Raw genomic sequence first — 18,544 nt, 5'->3', positions numbered from 1 at the left:
TCAACTTGAGTGCAAAGAGATTTGTTGAGAGGAGTTGTGGCAACACACAGAGTGAGGCCGAGAGTCTGTGTTGGAAGCAGGAACATAGTCAGAAATATGCCAGAAAAAGGCTCATGTGTGGCAACCACCACTGCCACAGCTTAACAGTCCACACCACAGCTTCCATCTCCAACCCTGAATACTCCTCTGCACAGCCACCACTGCTGTCCCTGGACGCTCCATGGTGCTGCCTCTGCTGCCACTATCAGTGTTCAGCTGCCAGAATGGTTTCTCTGCAGACCCTGCTTCAAAGGCCAAGTCTAGGCCATGTGCCAAGACTTGTGCTCAGGCTCCGAGGGGCTGGGCAAGCAAATATTTGTCGATTTCTTATCCTATTATGATAACTGAGCAGTTTCTCACTGAAGCTCACAATATGAGGAATTATCCACAACTAAGGAGGAGGTTCAGATGATGGGCAACCAAAAATAAAACAATGATAAATGTATACAATCCCTTGATTACCACAAAAGCCTTCTCAGTGACGTCCCTGCTTTCAGTCTTGCCCTCCTCTTCCCCTGATTCTGGCCCCAAGCCAAGCTGCAATCACTTATCTTTCTAAAACGCAACTCTGGTGATGTTTCTCACATACTTTACAGGCTCTTTTCAGTCTTCTTGTCTCCCAAATAGCCATATGATTAAATTCAGGTTCTTCACAGGGCTTCAGGTGCCCTCTCACCCCCCCTTCCTGCTTTCTAACCTTATCTCTGGCTATTTTCCCCAAAATGGATAGATTTCTGTTTAACTGAACCTCTCTGAGTTAGCTGTGTCTGCCATGCTCTCTCTGGGAGTCAAGTCTTTGTATATGCTTCTGCCAATATCCACCTTACCGCCCGACTCTTCCTCATCCTTCACATATCATCCTTTAGGCTACATCTCTTCTATAAAACTTCTCCTGATCCTAACCCTGTTGTCCGTCTAGGTGCTAACATAGTGCTTTGGTCTGTCATCATAGTACTTGACACACTAAATTATATATGCTCATTATGTATTTGTATCCCTCTTAGACTATTATGTCCGATGAGGGCAGAAACCTTGTCTTCCTCAAACTTATATCCCAGCACTTACACTGCTTGGCACGTGGGAGATACTCCACAAATACACTTTGAATGGGAGAATCTCTTCTTTGTAGTACATCTCTCCCAGCTTCTGGTTTCAAACCAGAAGAAAGGTTTTCAAAGGTTTTCAAACTCAGGGAAAAAGAGATCAGACTTGGGGTTACCAGAGGCAGAGGGGAAGGGAGGGGGAATTGGAGGAAGGTCAAAAGGTACAAACTTCCAGTTATAAGATAGAAAAGTACTGGGAATGTAATGTGCAACATGATGACCATAGTTAATACTGTCGTATGATACATAGGGAAGTTGTTAAGAGAGTAGTAAGTTCTAAGATTTCTCATCACAAGGAGAAAAATTTTTTTCTTTATTTTGTTTTTATTGTAACTGTATGAGATGATGGATATTAGATGAACCTATTGTGGTAATTATTTCACAATATATGTAAATCAAACCATCGTGCTCTATGCCTTAAACTTATACAGTGATGTATGTCCATTATTTCTCCATAAAATAGGGAAAGAAAGAATCAAAAGTTTTGTTTCAGTTATCCACCTGGATGTTCACCTTAGCCTATTCCAAGATAGGTTGACGCATAATGTTTCCCAGTCTCTCTCAGCACTGAGTTCAATTTAAAAAATGCATTTCTTTTACACCAAAGAAAAGTGTAGCTTCTCTTCCAAGGAAAATTAAATTTTGCAAGAAACAAAATATGGCCTGTTTTGCCTTTAGTACACAAACACACTTTTAGTCCAAGAGCCTCTCTCTTCCCACCTTCACGTCTCTTCTGGGTTCATATTGCCTGATGACTTATCTCTTCACAAATTGTAAGAGTTGATCCTGACCTTGGCCTCTCCTGAACCATCTACCACATTTGCAGACTGAGGGGCCACTTGTCCTTAGGGGCTCTGTACTGAGAGAAACCAATTTACCTTCTCAGGACAAACTAGGAAAGGCTTTGAAATAGTGACAGAGAACTGATGTCCTTCCAATGGAATAGTGAATGGGTCTGGTGGACCTTCCAGGGTCATCGATTCTATGGGAGTCTATGCCTTTCATTATCTTTAACTAGGCAATTTTACAATTTGGAAAGTTGTAGAAATCTGGTAGCAATGCAAATTATACTTAAACATAGATGTACAAATGATTTTTTTCCAGTAGAAATATTATTAACTTGTACTCTATAGAAATGACTCCAAACATTACATTTTACTGCTCTATAGATAGTAACCAGTTTCAAATCTACTAGTAAATTTATCTCAGCTTTCCTGATTGCCCACACATGTGTCTAATCTTCAGTCTCCTTCAAAATCTTTGTACATCTCACTGTTTCCCTCATTAATTAATTTGATGAAAATAAAATCTTGGATACATGTTTATTTTATATTTTTTATATTTGCCATGATTTTGCCTTTTCAAAATCATGCTTTAACTTCCTTTTTCTCAGGAACAAAAGGTATTCAAGGGCCAGCCCCGGTGGCCTAGTGGTTAAGTTCGGCACGCTCCACTTGGGCGGCCCAGGTTCTGTTCCCCGGCACAGACTCATTTGTCAATGGCCTTGCTATGATGGAAGCTCACATACAAAAAGAGGAAGATGGGCAGCAGATGTTAGCTCAGGGCTAGTCTTCCTCAGCCAAAAAAAAAAAAAATTCAAATATTCAAAATACACCAAATACAACTTTTCTCCATATATGGGCTACATTTGAATAATCAGTAAGGATTCAGGATGGTTCCATCCTGAACCACAGACAGGATAAAGGAATTAGAGTAATGTTTGGGTTGATAAAGAGGGGGACAATGACAAGGCCATTCTAACGGATTTGTAAGATTTACCGGGAGAATAGTGGGAAATACAGTTTAGTAGGTAAGGTATGACTAGAACGTGGAGAATCTCAAAATTACACAAAGTGAGTAATCTTCCTACGACGACATGAGGACAAAGGTACAACATTCAACTAAAGAAGATACAGTAAGTCATACTGAGCTTAGGATCTCTGATCACATAACTTCTGTCAAATTGACAGATTTTATGAATCACTGCATCCTACGTAGGGGCAGAAGCTTGAGGTGGATTTCTGGAACTCCTCTGCATAACGCTCTTTGGACTGAAGACTTTCAGCAGTCAAACAACAGAAGCTGGCTTTTTTTGGTTATATGAGAAAATATAACATTTCACTTAATCAAGCAAAATCTCATCATTCTAAGCAGAATCCCTAGATGGAAAACTGCTTCTAAACGAGCAGCCCATTTCTTTCCTCATGAGGCACACTTACCTCCTGGAGAAGGAATGTCTCACCAAGTTTACCCCGACCCACCTCGTAAAATAGAGCTTCACCACATGCAGCCAGCTTCTTTTTTCAATTTCTAGACTCAATTTTGAGGCAGAGATCACTTCTAAAGTTTTCCAGCTCTTCCCCTCTATCATTTTATGAATAATATATAGAAAAAGAACAGCACACTTAGAGTAAGAGGAGAGTCATTGCATTGTGATATTTAGTTTGAAGCACAGTGCAATTGAAATTGCAGCCCAGTTATTTTGCAGATAATGAAATATCTTTTATTTAATGCTAGTGAAAGTCCCATATAAATGTCCTATGAAAGGCACATAGTTTGCTCACATGTCCTTGAAATTTAGATAAGGCTCTCATTGCAGCCAAGCTCTTTTCACTTCCTTTTGATATCCTAGCCAATTTTATATTATTTGTGTATGATTTGTTTAATGTCTCCTCCACTTCCTCCCCTTTTCCACCCCACAAGACTTTTAACTCCTTGAACATAAGGATCGTGCCATCAGTATCGATCAAGAGTCAGCAAACTTCCCTGGGCCAAAGCCATCCCACCTGTTTTTGTGTGGCCTGCAAACTAAGAATTTTTTTACATTTTTAAACTGTTGTAAAAAAAATCGAATTCAAGAGAAGAAGAATATTTTTGGCATGTAAAAATTGTATAAAATTCAAGTATCAGTGTCCACAATGTTTTATTGGCACACAGCCATGCTCATTCATGCATCTGTGCCTGGTTTCCTGCTAGAATGGCAGAGTTGAGTAATTACAACAGAGAGAGTACAGCCCATTAAGTCAAAAATATTTACCATCTGGTCCTTTATGGTAAAATTTGCTAATTCTGGGTCTAGAGCACGACTGCGCCTCTAGCACCTGAAACTTAATAAGTGATTATTAACTATGTGTTGAATTAACTGTGAATGAATGCATGTGAATGAACATAACTGGACACAAGAAAAAGAGAAGACAATAAAGTCTCAAATATTTCACTGAAAACTAAAAACAAATGAAAATTGGAATCAAAATAGATTTCGTGGTTTAGGGAGAGATGAGCAGAGTCAGATTTGCTAAAAATATCAGTAAGTTACTAATCTTATAACGTGAATGAAATTAGAGCTTTAAAGAGGTATATGGTGGGGGGGGGGGGGGAGGCGGAAGGGAAAGAGACTCTGAGAAGTTCAGAATGCCCTCCCACACTCATCATGCTAACCATCTTCTTGAATTATTCAATGCTGGCTGGTGAGATAGTTGATATTCACTCACAGGACAAATATTAAATTAAATGATGAACACAAGTATACTTGATGTTTCTTCCAACCTAACAGAATAGAGAGAAATTATTTTTTGAAAAGTATATTTGGGAGCTGGCCCAGTGGCACAGTGGTTAAGTTCACACATTCCACTTTGGTAGCCCAGGGTTCACCGGTTCGAGTCCCCGGTACAGACCTCAGCACTGTTTGTCAAGCCATGCTGTGGCATGCATCCCACATAAAATAGAGGAAGATGGGCATGGATGTTAGCTCAGGGCCAGTCTTCCTCAGCAAAAAGAGGAGGATTGGCAGCAGATGTTAGCTCAGGGCTGATCTTCCTCAACAAAGGAGTATATTTGCTAACCTCAATGTTTCTCCCAGCTGTAGATTAATAGTATTATGATAATATACACACACACAAAAATTACTACTAATGGCAATTCTGTCTATGTTGTCTTTCAGAACATAAGAAGTAAACTGGCCTCCAGTGCCTCTGGCCTTCCTGTGGAAAGCAGACAAAGAGTGTATGAAGACTGTTCAAATATGTCAGAGACTTCCTCCCATGATTCTTTCTATGATTCCCTATCAGACATGCAGGAAGAAAGCAAGAATACTGACTTCTTCCCTGGGCTATCTGCTTTTCTCAGCCAGGAAGAGATAAACAAGAGTCTTGACTTGGCCCGGAGATCTATAGCCAACTCTGAGACAGAAGATTTTGATTCAGAAAAGGAGATCTCACAGATTTTCAACACCTCTCCTCGAAGCCTCTGTGAAAAACCTTCTCATAAGGAGACCAAATTGGGTAAGCCAACCTCCTCAGGAAGACCTCATGATAACAGGCCACCACCTGTCCAGCCTCTGCCAGAAGAACAAACTGAGCCTATCTCTTCACCTGTTTCAAAGAGGAAGCCTGCCATGTCACCCTTGCTTGCCAGCCCCAGCTATATCCGGAGTCTGCGAAAGGCTGAGAAACGTGGTACAAAGACTCCCAACACAAGTGTAAAGCCCAAACCAGCGTATCAAGGTAAGGCTGGCCCCCAGAGCCAGCTGTGTGACAAGGCAGCTAATCTCATCGAGGAGCTGACATCCATATTTAGAGAAGCGGCAAAGCCAAAAAACAGAAGCCCAAATGGGGAGTCCTCATCACCAGACAGTGGGTACTTGTCTCCTAAAAACCAGCCGTCAGCCCTGATGAGTGCCTCAGCCAGCCAGAGCCCCACTGAAGACCAACAGGAGTTGGAAGCAGAGGCCAAGTTACCCAAGGCCAGGCATTGCTACCAGACAGACCAGAAGGTGGCAATGCCATGCAGTACCATCTCTCCCCCACAGCCCCAGAATGCTCTTCGCTTCCCTTCAGCTCCTCGATTCATCCAGAAGCTGCGGAGCCAAGAAGTGGCAGAAGGAAGTAGAGTTTATTTGGAGTGCAGAGTCACAGGAAACCCAACTCCTCGAGTCAGGTAAGAATTTTTATTATGAATATCAAATGATTTTGTGTTGACTTTTGGTTTTAATTTAATGTGGGAGGAGAAGAGATTTCCTGTATAGTTAGCCCTCTGGAGCCTGAGGTAGTGTTTTCAAGTATCTGCAAGGCAAAGCACTCCAGAATTGCAAATACTAGTTCTACCAGTTGTCCCTGGAGGGGTATATCTGTTGTCATGAACCAAGTGCTACTGATTAAGGGGAGGGCAAAGGACTGGACAGGCAGAGAGGAGCACACACAAGCTGTTATATAAGACTCCAGCATTAATAGCAACCAAGGAGACTTAAAACGTGCAACTGATTTATTCCAAGTACTGGGAAAAGTGCGTGCATAATTTGAATCTGAGTGGCGGAAGGTCATTGAAAGAGTGGCCAGGACTAGAAGGCGTCTGGCAGTACAGAGATGAAAGGCACAGGAGTGCAGAGGTCAACCACGAGATTAGCCCCCAAATAGATATTCTGGTCTAAGGAATGGGCTAAATCATCACACATTCACTTAGGATAAGCACACCCACACACCGTCAATGTGATGTGAGCAGGGAAGGCAGAACTTTTCTAACAAAGACAGATTCATTTGCCAAATGGGGAGCATTACAGGTCTGTTACTTACACATAGGTTCTGGCCACCGGAGCGTGGGTAAAGCAAAAAAATAACAATTAGGTGAGTGTGCAGTTAGTTGTTAGGAGTCAATAAACACACCGCCGTGTCCATTATAATTTCTATACATTCTTCGCCTTTAATTGCAGAGTTTACGCTTCTGTGCAAAGAGGTTAAGAGGAGGGACCCTGGAGTAGACTACAGGGTTTCCGATCACGGCTCCACCTTTTACCAACTGCGTCTCCCAAGCAAGTTACTTGGTGACTCAGTTTCTTCATCTGTGAAATGGGGATTATAATAATACCTACCTCATTCTATTTTATGATGACTAAAGAAAACAATATGTGAAGAAAAATAAAACAGTGTCTTGCATAGTGACCACTGCATTAGCATCACCTATGATTTTTATGATTTCTCACTTCTTAATTTCATATGCCAGAATGAAAATAACCTTTCAAGTCAGGATTATACTACCAAAAAATGGGCCATTCATTCATTGACTTTGAAAGTTTTGCTTTTATGAATAAAGAGTATTTTACCTAAATTACGTAAATATAAATAAGTAAATTCAAAATTATGAAATTTGGCAAAATGGTAGAGTAGGCATTTGGCTGAAAATTGCAACACTGGTACTTTCTTATTAATATAGCATTTTATAATCACATACTCTCCCTCTCACCCTATATTCTCTAATGCACACTTTGCTAGAGTTGGTTTCTCAGTTTAACAAATCATCGCTCACAAACCTGAAGTAGGCGCTAGCGTTACTGGCTGAAAAGTGGTGTAATTGGAGACAGGAAACTTTTTTTCCCCAACCTGTTTGTTCACCTACTTCACTTTGAGTCATTTTTTACAGTAATTTTACTGTAGTTCTTTCAGACACTGACAGCAGGGGGCAGTAAAAAACTTCTTAATGGGTTCATCTAATTAAATATGTCATCCTAAATTCTGCATTTATATATCTTTTCCATAAAGAACTTTTCTTATCATTTTGCCTATGATACAAATGAAATTGAGTATTTCTTTTGGATTCTATTTAGATTTTTTTTAAACCCACTAATCTTGGGAATAAATAATTCTTCATTAGAAATACATTCACATGTCACTCAAAACAGTCCCATAGATTTCCAAGTTACATGTGGCTCCACTTACATTTACCTCCAAAATAGGCCCTTTCTAAAGGTATTACCGTGGCAAGTAAGTATACCATACCCTTTCAAAAGTGACAAAAAGCAATCCATTTAACATCAAATGATTAAATCAGCTGAGCAGACTGTAATTACTGCATTAAATTTCACTTAACCATTTGGTAGTTTGCAGGCCATCAAATTCATGCTTCTGCCTCTTTTCTTTTTACGGGGGAAAGGGAATATTAATTTAGTTAGTAGCTACAGAATTATTAACTTAACTAATGTTCTCTTGTCATCTCCCAGTCTGCCAAAGCCCACAACCAAAGTTCATTAGTCATTAAGAATTGTGCCCTTCTGGACTAATTAAGTCTTCGATGAGAATGCTCCGTTGTTTAAAGTTAGCTGTTCATTTCTGTATTCTTTTGAGTTTTTTGTTTTGGGGGGTGTTGTGTGGGTGTCTTGGAGTTTCTTATGAGGAGAGTGTAAATGTGCATTGGATTTTCTTAATTTCTGCTCCAAATACCTTACTCCTCTCTGCCACATAGTTGTAAGTGCACCATAGTCTCAGAACATTGAGACATATGACAGTCTAAAGAGAAAATCTGCTTTGAAGGAAATTTTATAGAAGAAAACCTTTAATAAACAGTTTCCTGCACCGGGGCGTTTTAGAACCTGGCTCAGACAGAGACTGGGCAGACATATTGATTGGCAGAGCACTTCCTAAGGTCCCAGAGGCTGGTGACAGGACTTGCGGAGAGCAAGGAGATGTCAGGGGAACTTGGAGCAAGCAATAAGCAGAGGCCCAACAGACACTGACTGGTAAGCACAAAGACAGTCAGTGTTGAGAAGTCAGCAGCTGTACTAAGAGGTGAGTGAGGTGTGGTGTGGGTGTCAATGGTAAGATCCGGACTTACTTAAAAAGAATGCACCACAGGAAAAGATGGCCACTATCAGGATCCAGACACAGGGACTGGAGCACAGGGAGAAAAGTCTACCCTTCAAGAGTTTAATTAAGGAAAAGGCAAGGCTACTGCTCCAAAAGGACAAAAGGACAGAGCAGGAAATAGGCATTCAGACATGATTAAATGAGGCAGGACTTTAGTCACTAAACTTGTGCTAGGTCCAGAACAGGGAAACGAACTGCTACACTGACATGGCTGGGCTGCTAATATGCTGGCCTGGAGCTTCTTAAATTTGGCCTAAATAGAAACCACTTGGTCTGGGAGGCTGGGCATAGTGAAACCTACAGATGTGGACAGAGTAACCCCAGCTAAAGGGAAGATCGATGGAAACAGTGGGATCGAAGCCAAGCCAGTCATTTCAAGGCATTTCTACTTCATATGCAATCACTTCACCCCCCTACAAATATAACTGGCACAAATACCAGTTATAACCACAAACAGCACTGAAAAAATTCTGTTTTTTCTCCTCTACTCTTGCATAGTTCCAATAAAACCCCAGCAAAAGAGAGAAAAGCTGTTGGAAGAGAAGCTTATGTATAATAATTGAAGTTATATACAATTCAGATACTACTCAAATTATATGCAAATTTTTAGCTGACAATTTGAATTATTACATTAAATAAAATCAGGTCAGAATTCTTCCATTTTTCTGATTGTATCCTAGTGTTCCATACTTCTCATGCACCACTTTATAACAGTAGAAAGGCGTGTTCTCTCATATCACTCGTCTTCCCTGTTCTCTCCACTCTCAACTTTTGTGAGTTGGTGAAAAATTCCTGAAGAATTTTAGTTCAAAATTACTCCTAGTCCTATAAAAATGAGGCCTTATATTTTCATTTTATACTTTTAATTGTACCCATATTTCATTATGTCAACCATGTATCCTAAACTACTTAAATAAAACGAAACTAAGAAAACTATAAAATGATTAGCCTAATAACAGAAAAATAATTAATGAGTCCTAGAGACAGGACTATAACTCGGGTCTCTGACTCCTGACTGTGTAGTGCAGTGACTCATGGGAAGACGTAGCCAGTGTCACTGCTGTTTTGCTTGTTGTGCCAGGCTTACTACGAGCTCCAGGAATGGAGATGAGTGGAACTGCCATCTCTAAAAATCTGGGGTTGGAATTCATATTCCAAATATCTTTAAAGTAAATGGTATCCTGATTATTTCTAAGACATTTTTCTATATTAAAAAAAACATAACCATAACCACTCATGGTCCTTCTCTTTTATTTTGCAGTAAGTTCATACTGCAAAGTAAGTCAATCGACGTAAAGCAAAAAAATGTTCACAGGGGCTTTGGGGAGGCAGATATTCTACACCAAATAACCACAAACAAATCATTCCCAATTGTGAACAGTAGTGCAAACCATCCTCTTATTCAAACTATATTGCAAAGTAAGTGTGAACAGACTCATGCGGAAAAAAAAAATTTTTAAACACCCACTTATGGTAGTAAAAGTAGAATCCAGCAATAGCCCAAGCATGTTTAATATTCTAAGTACAATTACTCATATCTAATCATAAGATGCCTATTAGGTCATCATTATTAGCCTAATAAAGTCTCAATTAATATATGTAATTAAAAGAAATTAAATTCTTTCTTTTTATAATCAAAAGCCAGCACCTCCAATGCCTCCAATTAGTTTGCGTTAGCGAGACTTTGATCATCATCAAAAGCCAAAACAAGAGGATTAGCCATATCAAACCTATGCAACACTGTCTGTAGAGATTTCCATCCCCTCAAAAGAAAATAGAAATAGAAACAAGCCACCGATTCACTTTTCTTCTAATAGTGTCAGTATGTGGCATAGTATATCCCATTTATTGACCATTTTGGTTTGGAAAAATGTGGCGACAGCACCACCAGCCAGTAGGTTATGAATATAGAGTGCTTGCAAAGGTAAGATTCAGATGGCTTAGCACAGAAGTATTGTTTTTATTAAAGAATATTGTCAACAGTGAGACACCAGATAGTACCATCAGATTATTACTATGCAAAATTGACAATACAAGTCTTGTTACTGCAACATGGAATGTAAATAAGTACAAACAATTTGGGGGACAATTTTGTGATACACAATACAGTTAAAGATGTCCATACACTAAACTTTATATAATACCCAATTGCCTACTTGACATCTCTTGGATATCTAATACACATATCAAATTTAATATATCCATAACTGAACTTTAGATTTTCTTCTCCTCGAAAAACTTTCTCTTTCCAAATCTTCTCCATGTAAAGAAATGACAAAGCCCCTTCAAACTGTTCAAGGAAAAAACATTGGAGTCATCCTTGATTCCTCTTTTTCTCACACCTCATATCATCTAATCCATCCAGCAAATCCAGTTGACTCTACCTTTAACATAACCAGAATCTGATTGCTTCAACCCCCTCGACTAATGAGGCTCTGGTCCAAGCCACCACCATCTTTCTCTTGGATATTTGCATTACCCTCCTAATCTGTCTCTTTGTTTCTATCCTTGCTCGTCACAGTCTGTACAGCAACCGGCATGATGCTTTTTAAAGAAACTGTGATGACGATACAGCACAAAGCTATCCAGTGCCTTCTCATCTGACTCAGAGTAAAATCTAGAGTCCTTATAAACATTAATAAGGCCCATTTCTCTGACTGCATCCCCTGCTAATCACTCCTGCTTAGTCCACTCCAGCCACAATGGTGTCCTTACTGTACTCCAACATCCCGGGCATGTCGCTCTCTCAGGGCCTGTGTACTTGCTATTCCCTCCACTTGGAATGCTTTTCTCCCAGATATGTACAGGACTGGATCCTTCGTCTCCTTCACATGGCTCCTTAAATGTCACCTTCAGAGTATAGCCTTCCATAACTAGCCTACCTAAAAGAACAAGTCCTGCCCACCCCACTCTCTAGTCCACTTTCTTGTTTTGTTTTTCTCCGTAGAACTTATCTGATACACTCTACATTTCACCTATTTAACTTTTTTTTTTCTTGAGGAAGATTAGCCCTGAGCTAACTACTGCCAATGCTCCTCTTTTTTGCTGAGGAAGACTGGCCCTAAGCTAACATCCGTGCCCATCTTCCTCCACTTTATATGTGGGATGGCTGCCACAGCATGGTGTACCAAGTGGTGCCATGTCCACACCCAGGATCCGAACCGCCGAATCCTGGGCCACCAAAGCAGAACGTGCACACAAACTCTGCGCCACTAGGCCAGCCCCAACCTATTTAACTTTTTATTGTCTGTCTTCCTCAGTAGAGTATAAAATCCTTGAGTATAGGGACTTCCATCTGATTCTTCCTATTGTGTCCCTGGGCCTAGAATGGTGCCTGGAAAGTAATAGGTGTTCAATAAAAATGTATTGAATAAATAAATGAATGAATTCCATTCCTAGGGGAATACCTGGAAGAAACCTTGCTCATGTGTGCAAGAATACAAGTCTAAGAATGCTCATAGCAGCATTGTTTCAAAAGACTGGGAAGAACTTAAATATTTAAAAAAAAGAAAATGAATATCTCTCTGAGATAGTGATTTCATTTCCTTCAGGTATATACCCAGAAGTGGGATTGCTGGATCATATGGTAGTTCTATTTTTAATTTTTTGAGGAACCTCCATACTGTTTTGCCTAGTAGCCACACCAATTTACAAACCGACCAACAGTGAACAAGTGTTTCCTTTTCTCCATATCTTCACCAACACTAGTTATCTCTTGTCTTTTTGATAACAGTCATTCTAAAACAACCTAAATGTCCATCGTCAGATGAATGGATAAAGAAAATGTGGCGTATACATAACAATATAATATTATTCAGCCAAAAAAGAAGAAAATCTTGCCATTTGTGACAACATAGATGGACCTTGAGGGCATTATCCTAAGTGAAATAAGCCAAACAGAGAGACAAATACTGTATTATCTCTCTTTATATTTGGAATCTTTAAAAAAGCCAAACTCATAGAAACAGAGAGTAGAATGGTGGTTGCCAGGGGCTGGGGGCTGGGGAAAATGGGGAGATGTTGGTCAAAGGGTACAAACCTCAAGTTATAAAATGAATGAGTTCTGGGGATCTAATGTACAGCATAGTAACTATAGTTAACAATATTGTATACTTAAAAATTGCTAATAGAATAGATCTTAAATGTTCTCACTGCACACACAAAAACACTTGCAATTATGTGAGGCGATAGGTGTGTTAACCAACTTTATTGTGGCGATCATTTCACAATATATACATGTATCAAATCACCACATTGCACCCCTTAAACTTACACAACGTCATATGTCAATTTATCTCAATAAAGCTGGAAAAAGAAAGGAAAAATGGATAACTTGTGATCTATAGTCATACAATGAATGAACTAGAGCTTCGTGAATCAGAATGACTGAAACTCTCAAACAGAATAGCAATCCAAAAAAACAGAAAGTTGCAAACAAATACATACAGATTGCATGAATAAATTTATCCATACGAAGTTAAAATTGTGAAACAGTACTGTTTCAGGCTTAGGGGTGTAGTAAGAGTATAAAGAAATGAATGGGAATGACAAATGCTAAATTCCAGGTAACAGTAAACTTAGAGATACAGAAGAATGTGACCGGTACGGGGATGAACAGAAGACTTCAACTGTTTGCCATGTTTTATATCTTAAGACAAGTAATATATTCACAGGTGTAAATTATACTATTTTTATACTTAATATTGAAATATATTGGCTTTTTATTTTATTCCATTCTTCCAATTATGTGCTTGTACCTTCAGCAGCAATATTTCTAATGAATATTAGAAAAACATCCAGAAAACATCTGGTGTTAAGCGTTGTGAATTGGATAAGTTGGCTTTTAGCTGTTTGCCCTCAGGAGTTATAAGTTAATCAGTTTTCTGGATTGTCTTAGTTACATTTTAGAGCTTTTGAATTCATGGTGTTTTCAATAAAATATTATAAGTATTCAGTCTTGTGCCAAAGATCTTTTATGGTGTAATCTACCCAGTTTACTGGCTGCAAAGGGTACAAAAATTTGTATGAATCTCTCATTCTTGAGAAAAACGTCTACATCTAGACACACACACACACAAACAGTACCTTTTTAGAACCAGCAAAAGTAAGTCTGAAGATTAACAAGATTTGCGTATCTCACCAACCGAGCTGTCTCCTCTCCCATCATCATATTTGGGCAACAGGAGCAAGAAAAGGGAGCAGAACGTAAGAAAACAGCACCACTTAATTTTCTAGTTTTCTCCTTTCTCATTCTTTTATCATTTCTTTTAATTCATTTTTAAATCTGTTTATTTTTTTCTTTTCTATACATTTGCATTGAATTGAAAACCTAAATCTTTTATATTTTACAAAGGACAATAAATATTTCCTAGGATGTTAAATTGCCATTGAACTCGAAACTGAAAGAGATCAAGCAACGGACTGGGACCTTTATTTTCACTGCAATGAAGATACAGGCTTCTCTCTGATTTCTCCACATAGGTGATTTCTGTGATTAAAGGGATCCGACTTATCAGGCTGTTTTGTCCTCTTTCCTATCTTTTCCATTCTTTCTCCACCCCCATTTCTATCTAAAATCTTCCCACTTGTAATTCATACTTGAAAAATTAGCTACACTTCTACAAGACTTTAACTGCCAAAAGACCATCATTAATGAGAATATTGAATCTGCTTCTGCAGACAAGAGAGTGAAATGGGATAAATCACCGAAGCCAGGAAATATCACCCTGTTTTGTGGAGTTGTGTGACAGCAGCTGCCTTGTCACCTCTTCCTGGTCAACCCATGACACCACAATGCCATGATAGGCCCATTCCACTGTACGTAGCAAAGCTGTTTGTACTGCTATCTTGATTCAAATTGATGAATCAAGAAGCCAGTTGATATTCAAGGCAAATGGGGAGTATTAGTATAGTCAGAAATTTGAATTGGTTATAACAGTCATTGATACCTAGGCATAAAGTAGCAGTAGCCAAATTAGACAGCAGCATCTATGCTAAAGAATTGATTTCAGCATTTCAGTTTATATCTCAGTGGCCAAGTTTCTGGATTTAACAAGAAAACCAATCAATAAATAAGCACCAATGTAAATTTTCCTAAAGAATAAAGGTAGTCACAGATAATCCATTTAGAATTAAAAATATGCTTGTGCATTAAAAATATATGCTCATGGAGCAAATAACAGAAAAGTGTAGTGGTTGACAATACAGATTCTGGAGAGGGAGTGTGAATCTTGGCTCTATCACCTAGCAGTCAGGTCATCTTGGCAAGTTACTTAATCTTTCAGTGCCTCAGTTTCTTTGTTGGTAAAATGGGAATAATAAAAGTAACTACCTCTAGTGTTATAATGCATGTTAAGTCAATCAACACCGGGAAAGAGTTTAGAACTGTGCCAGCACATAGTAATATCTTAATAAATATTAAGGCATTGTTATGAAGTCACTTATTATTATTAAGAAGTGTTCAATTTCATTGTTTATTGTCATTGATTCATATAAACTCCCTACACTCTACCTTCTCAAAAGTCTTTGAATCTGTTTCCTTTCTTTAAAATCTTCATACTACAATTCTCTTTGCACTGCTAAGTATTCACAATGGTATAGAGCTTATAGAGGGGGAACATTTCCACATTACAGGCTAAACAAATAATTTATAGGGAATACAGTGTATCTTGAAACGTGTTTCTGACCCTGTTTGGACAGCGAGACCTAGATTTGTATCTCGAGTTCAGAATCATCCCCAAGGCTGCCATGCAGTAGTCGAATGCTTTCCCCTGGTCTCTGTCTATTGTCATTTTCTGGAAACTTTAACCTCACTTGGCCTTCTGTTCCTTCACTGCTGTAGGAGATGGGATGAAAGCCAAGGAAGGTGATTTCTTTCGATCTCTGCCCTCCCTCTTACAAATAATTATCTCCCCATCCTCTCTTTCTAAACCTCAATGCTGTGAAGGTCAGCCGTATTGTGGCTTACTGTCAACTTGGAAAGCCTTCCAAAAATCAAATCTCTTTGACCATTGTTTTCTTGCTGCTTTGTAAATTGTTTAGTAATTTTCCTCATTTCGCTCATGGTTACTTGTTAAATATTGGCTAAAGCCAATTGAAAGTGGTTCCCCAACACTCTAGCCACTCCCTGTTTTTGTATTCCAATAATTTCAGCAGGAAGAAAACTCTAAAAATAATTTAAGTAACAAATGCAGGCTTTTCCCCCAGCTCGATAAATTGGCTTTGATTTTGTATTTTCTTCCTACTAAGTATTATACCATACAGCAAAGCTCTCAAAAGGAAAAGAATGTGCTTTTTGAAAGTTTAATTTACTGTTATGCAAACTACTGTGAAACTGTTTGTTTTTGAAAGAATTTGAAGTTTCAGATAGTTTCAGAGTCAAAACTACTTAATGTCTCAAATCTTTTCTATAGAGTTGCTTTAAGTACTTCTTGACATGGTTCTTCACTTGCCTTGGGGCAGTACCGCATCACGGATCACTGAACCAGTCCAGGCATAATTACAGCAATTCAAGAACTCCACTTAGACATTGCATTCTTTTGACGGTTAGAAGGAGTTACTTTATAAATACAACTGTAGCAAATGCAATTATGAGTCTGAAACTTGATACAGCTTACTGTGCTGACCAAGATGCTAAACTTTTCTACCAGTTGGTGTGTTCAAATGATGTGTAAACAATAGAAATGATTCTTTCCCATTTCATTTTAATTTCTTTGAGCCAAGAAATAGTGCCATATTTAATATCTGCTGGAATAGGAGAAAATTCCTAGTCACTTGAGCTGTGGTAGAGAAATCCAACCAAAAGCCTTTCCTGGCAGAAAAGTTACTAATTGCAAGTGGAAACCTTGTTCTCTTTGTCATGAGTTCTAACAGTGAAGTATGGTTCTATACAACAGCATATGATAAATCAGGCCACATAAACAAGCTTCCAATCACTGATTGTATATCAACATGTGGGCCAGAAAACTTAAATAAAAATACCCTAGGGGATACGGATCTTTTTTCCTAAGGTGACAGCTTTTAGCCTTGGTTCCTGGAATTGAAGAAATATTTTCTAATGGAAAAATAGAGAACAAGTCTGGGGAAAAGGATTTCCAAGTAACGGAAGAGAAGCAAAGAAGAAGAAGCGGGAGGAAGAGAAGGGGAAGAGAAGTTGGAAGAGGAAGGGAACAAAGAAAGGATGGAAGGAAGAGAAGGAGGAATGAAAAAACTTCACACCTGAAGATAGTTAGTTCTCCCTTTAAAAGCCAGAAATATCTTCAAAATCATTTTTACCATCATAGAAGTGATCACAGACCCATTGCATCAGCAGAGAATGTTCCGGTTGTGCTTACGCATAGAGAGGTCACTAGATATATAGTTGATGAAATCTAGGGAGGTGAGGTAAAACGTGTTTTTGTTTCAGTTTTGGATTTTGAACTACCAAAGACAAAGATTAAGAATTCTCTACATTATTCTATGAATTTGGTTATGATGAAGGGACCAGTGTGGACCAGTAAGCGTTCTAGAATAATAATAATGAGAAGGTATTATTCACAAACAAGAGGATTTTGTTAAGGGTAAGGGCTTAGCTGGCCTCGTCACTCTTGTATGAGGGCTCTGTCATCCCCTAATGAGGAGAACTTAAAGTTAACACCGGAAACTTACTGTATCATTAAACCAGCATCATATACATCTGTGCAGTCATTGTGCAGAATTATACATACCACTAAACTGTAGGGATCTTATGCTAAAATGTCATCTTTATTCTTCTAAGTCCTTTGCTTATCATTCTAAAGTCACGAGTTAAAATAATTCCAATTTATTTTTCTTGCAGAGCTACTGAAGTTGAAACCTCATGAAAGTTATCATTCTCCTAGTAATATAGATATAATAATATTAATAGCCAACATTTCTTGAGTACTTAGCATGTACCAGACACTCTTCTAAGAGCTTGCATTTATAAACTCACTTATTCCCATAAGGTAGATATTACCATATTTCTTAGATTCTAAGACATATATTTTGTCACATTTTACCATCTCTGTAATCAGAAAGCACCTTGATTTACTGCAATTTTACAGCAAAGCACTTTACAGTCACTGTCAGACAACAGTCATGATGTGATTGTCATTGCTTGTGCACACACAAATTTGGGCAGAACTCTTTATTTATTTATTTATTTATTTATTTATTTATTTATTTATTTTAGGAAGATTAGCCCTGAGCTAACATCCACTGCCAATCCTCCTCTTTTTGCTAAGGAAGACTGACCCTGAGCTAATACCTGTGCCCATCTTCCTCTACTTTGTATGTGGGACACCTACCACAGCATGGCTTGCCAAGTGGTGCCATGTCCGCACCGGGATCCAAACCGGCGAACCCTGGACCACCGAAGGGGAACGTGTGCACTTAACCGCTGCGCCACTGGGCCAGCCCCAGAAATGCTTATTTTGTTATTTTAGTTGAGTTATTTGCATTGTTGGTACTACATGCTGGGTTTTTTTTCCCTCTTAGTGGTTCATAAAATAATGGTGTCTTATGGTGAGTGGCATGTTAGATTCAATGAACTACAATATCACTATCTCCGTTTTAAAAACAAGGAACTAACGGGGCTGGCCCCTGGCCGAGTGGCTAAGTTCGCAGGCTCCGATGCAGGCGGCCCAGTGTTTCGTTGGTTCGAGTCCTGGGCGCGGACATGGCACTGCTCATCAGACCACGCTGAGGCAGCGTCCCACATGCCACAACTAAAAGAACCCACAACAAAGAATACACAACTATGTACCGGGGGGC

The 18,544-nt window shown here is 39.0% G+C and overlaps 1 protein-coding gene across 4 annotated transcripts in view; it reads left to right on the top strand.

Annotated features, from left to right (window-relative positions):
* PALLD (palladin, cytoskeletal associated protein) overlaps nucleotides 1–18,544 on the top strand; it is a 382,518-nt gene that overhangs the window by 9,238 nt on the left and 354,736 nt on the right. For all 4 annotated transcript variants that reach the window (XM_023636320.2, XM_070261396.1, XM_023636319.2 and 1 more), the window contains exon 2: nucleotides 5,083–6,077. In XM_023636320.2, the coding sequence (XP_023492088.2) occupies nucleotides 5,083–6,077 (995 nt within the window). The remainder of the gene's footprint in view (nucleotides 1–5,082; nucleotides 6,078–18,544) is intronic.

The sequence above is a fragment of the Equus caballus genome, chromosome 2 (assembly GCF_041296265.1).
Source record: "Equus caballus isolate H_3958 breed thoroughbred chromosome 2, TB-T2T, whole genome shotgun sequence".
In the NCBI taxonomy this organism is placed as follows: Eukaryota; Metazoa; Chordata; class Mammalia; order Perissodactyla; family Equidae; genus Equus; species Equus caballus.
The sequence above is the reverse complement of the archived record's forward strand: the minus strand, read 5'-3'. Positions and strand labels throughout refer to the sequence as shown.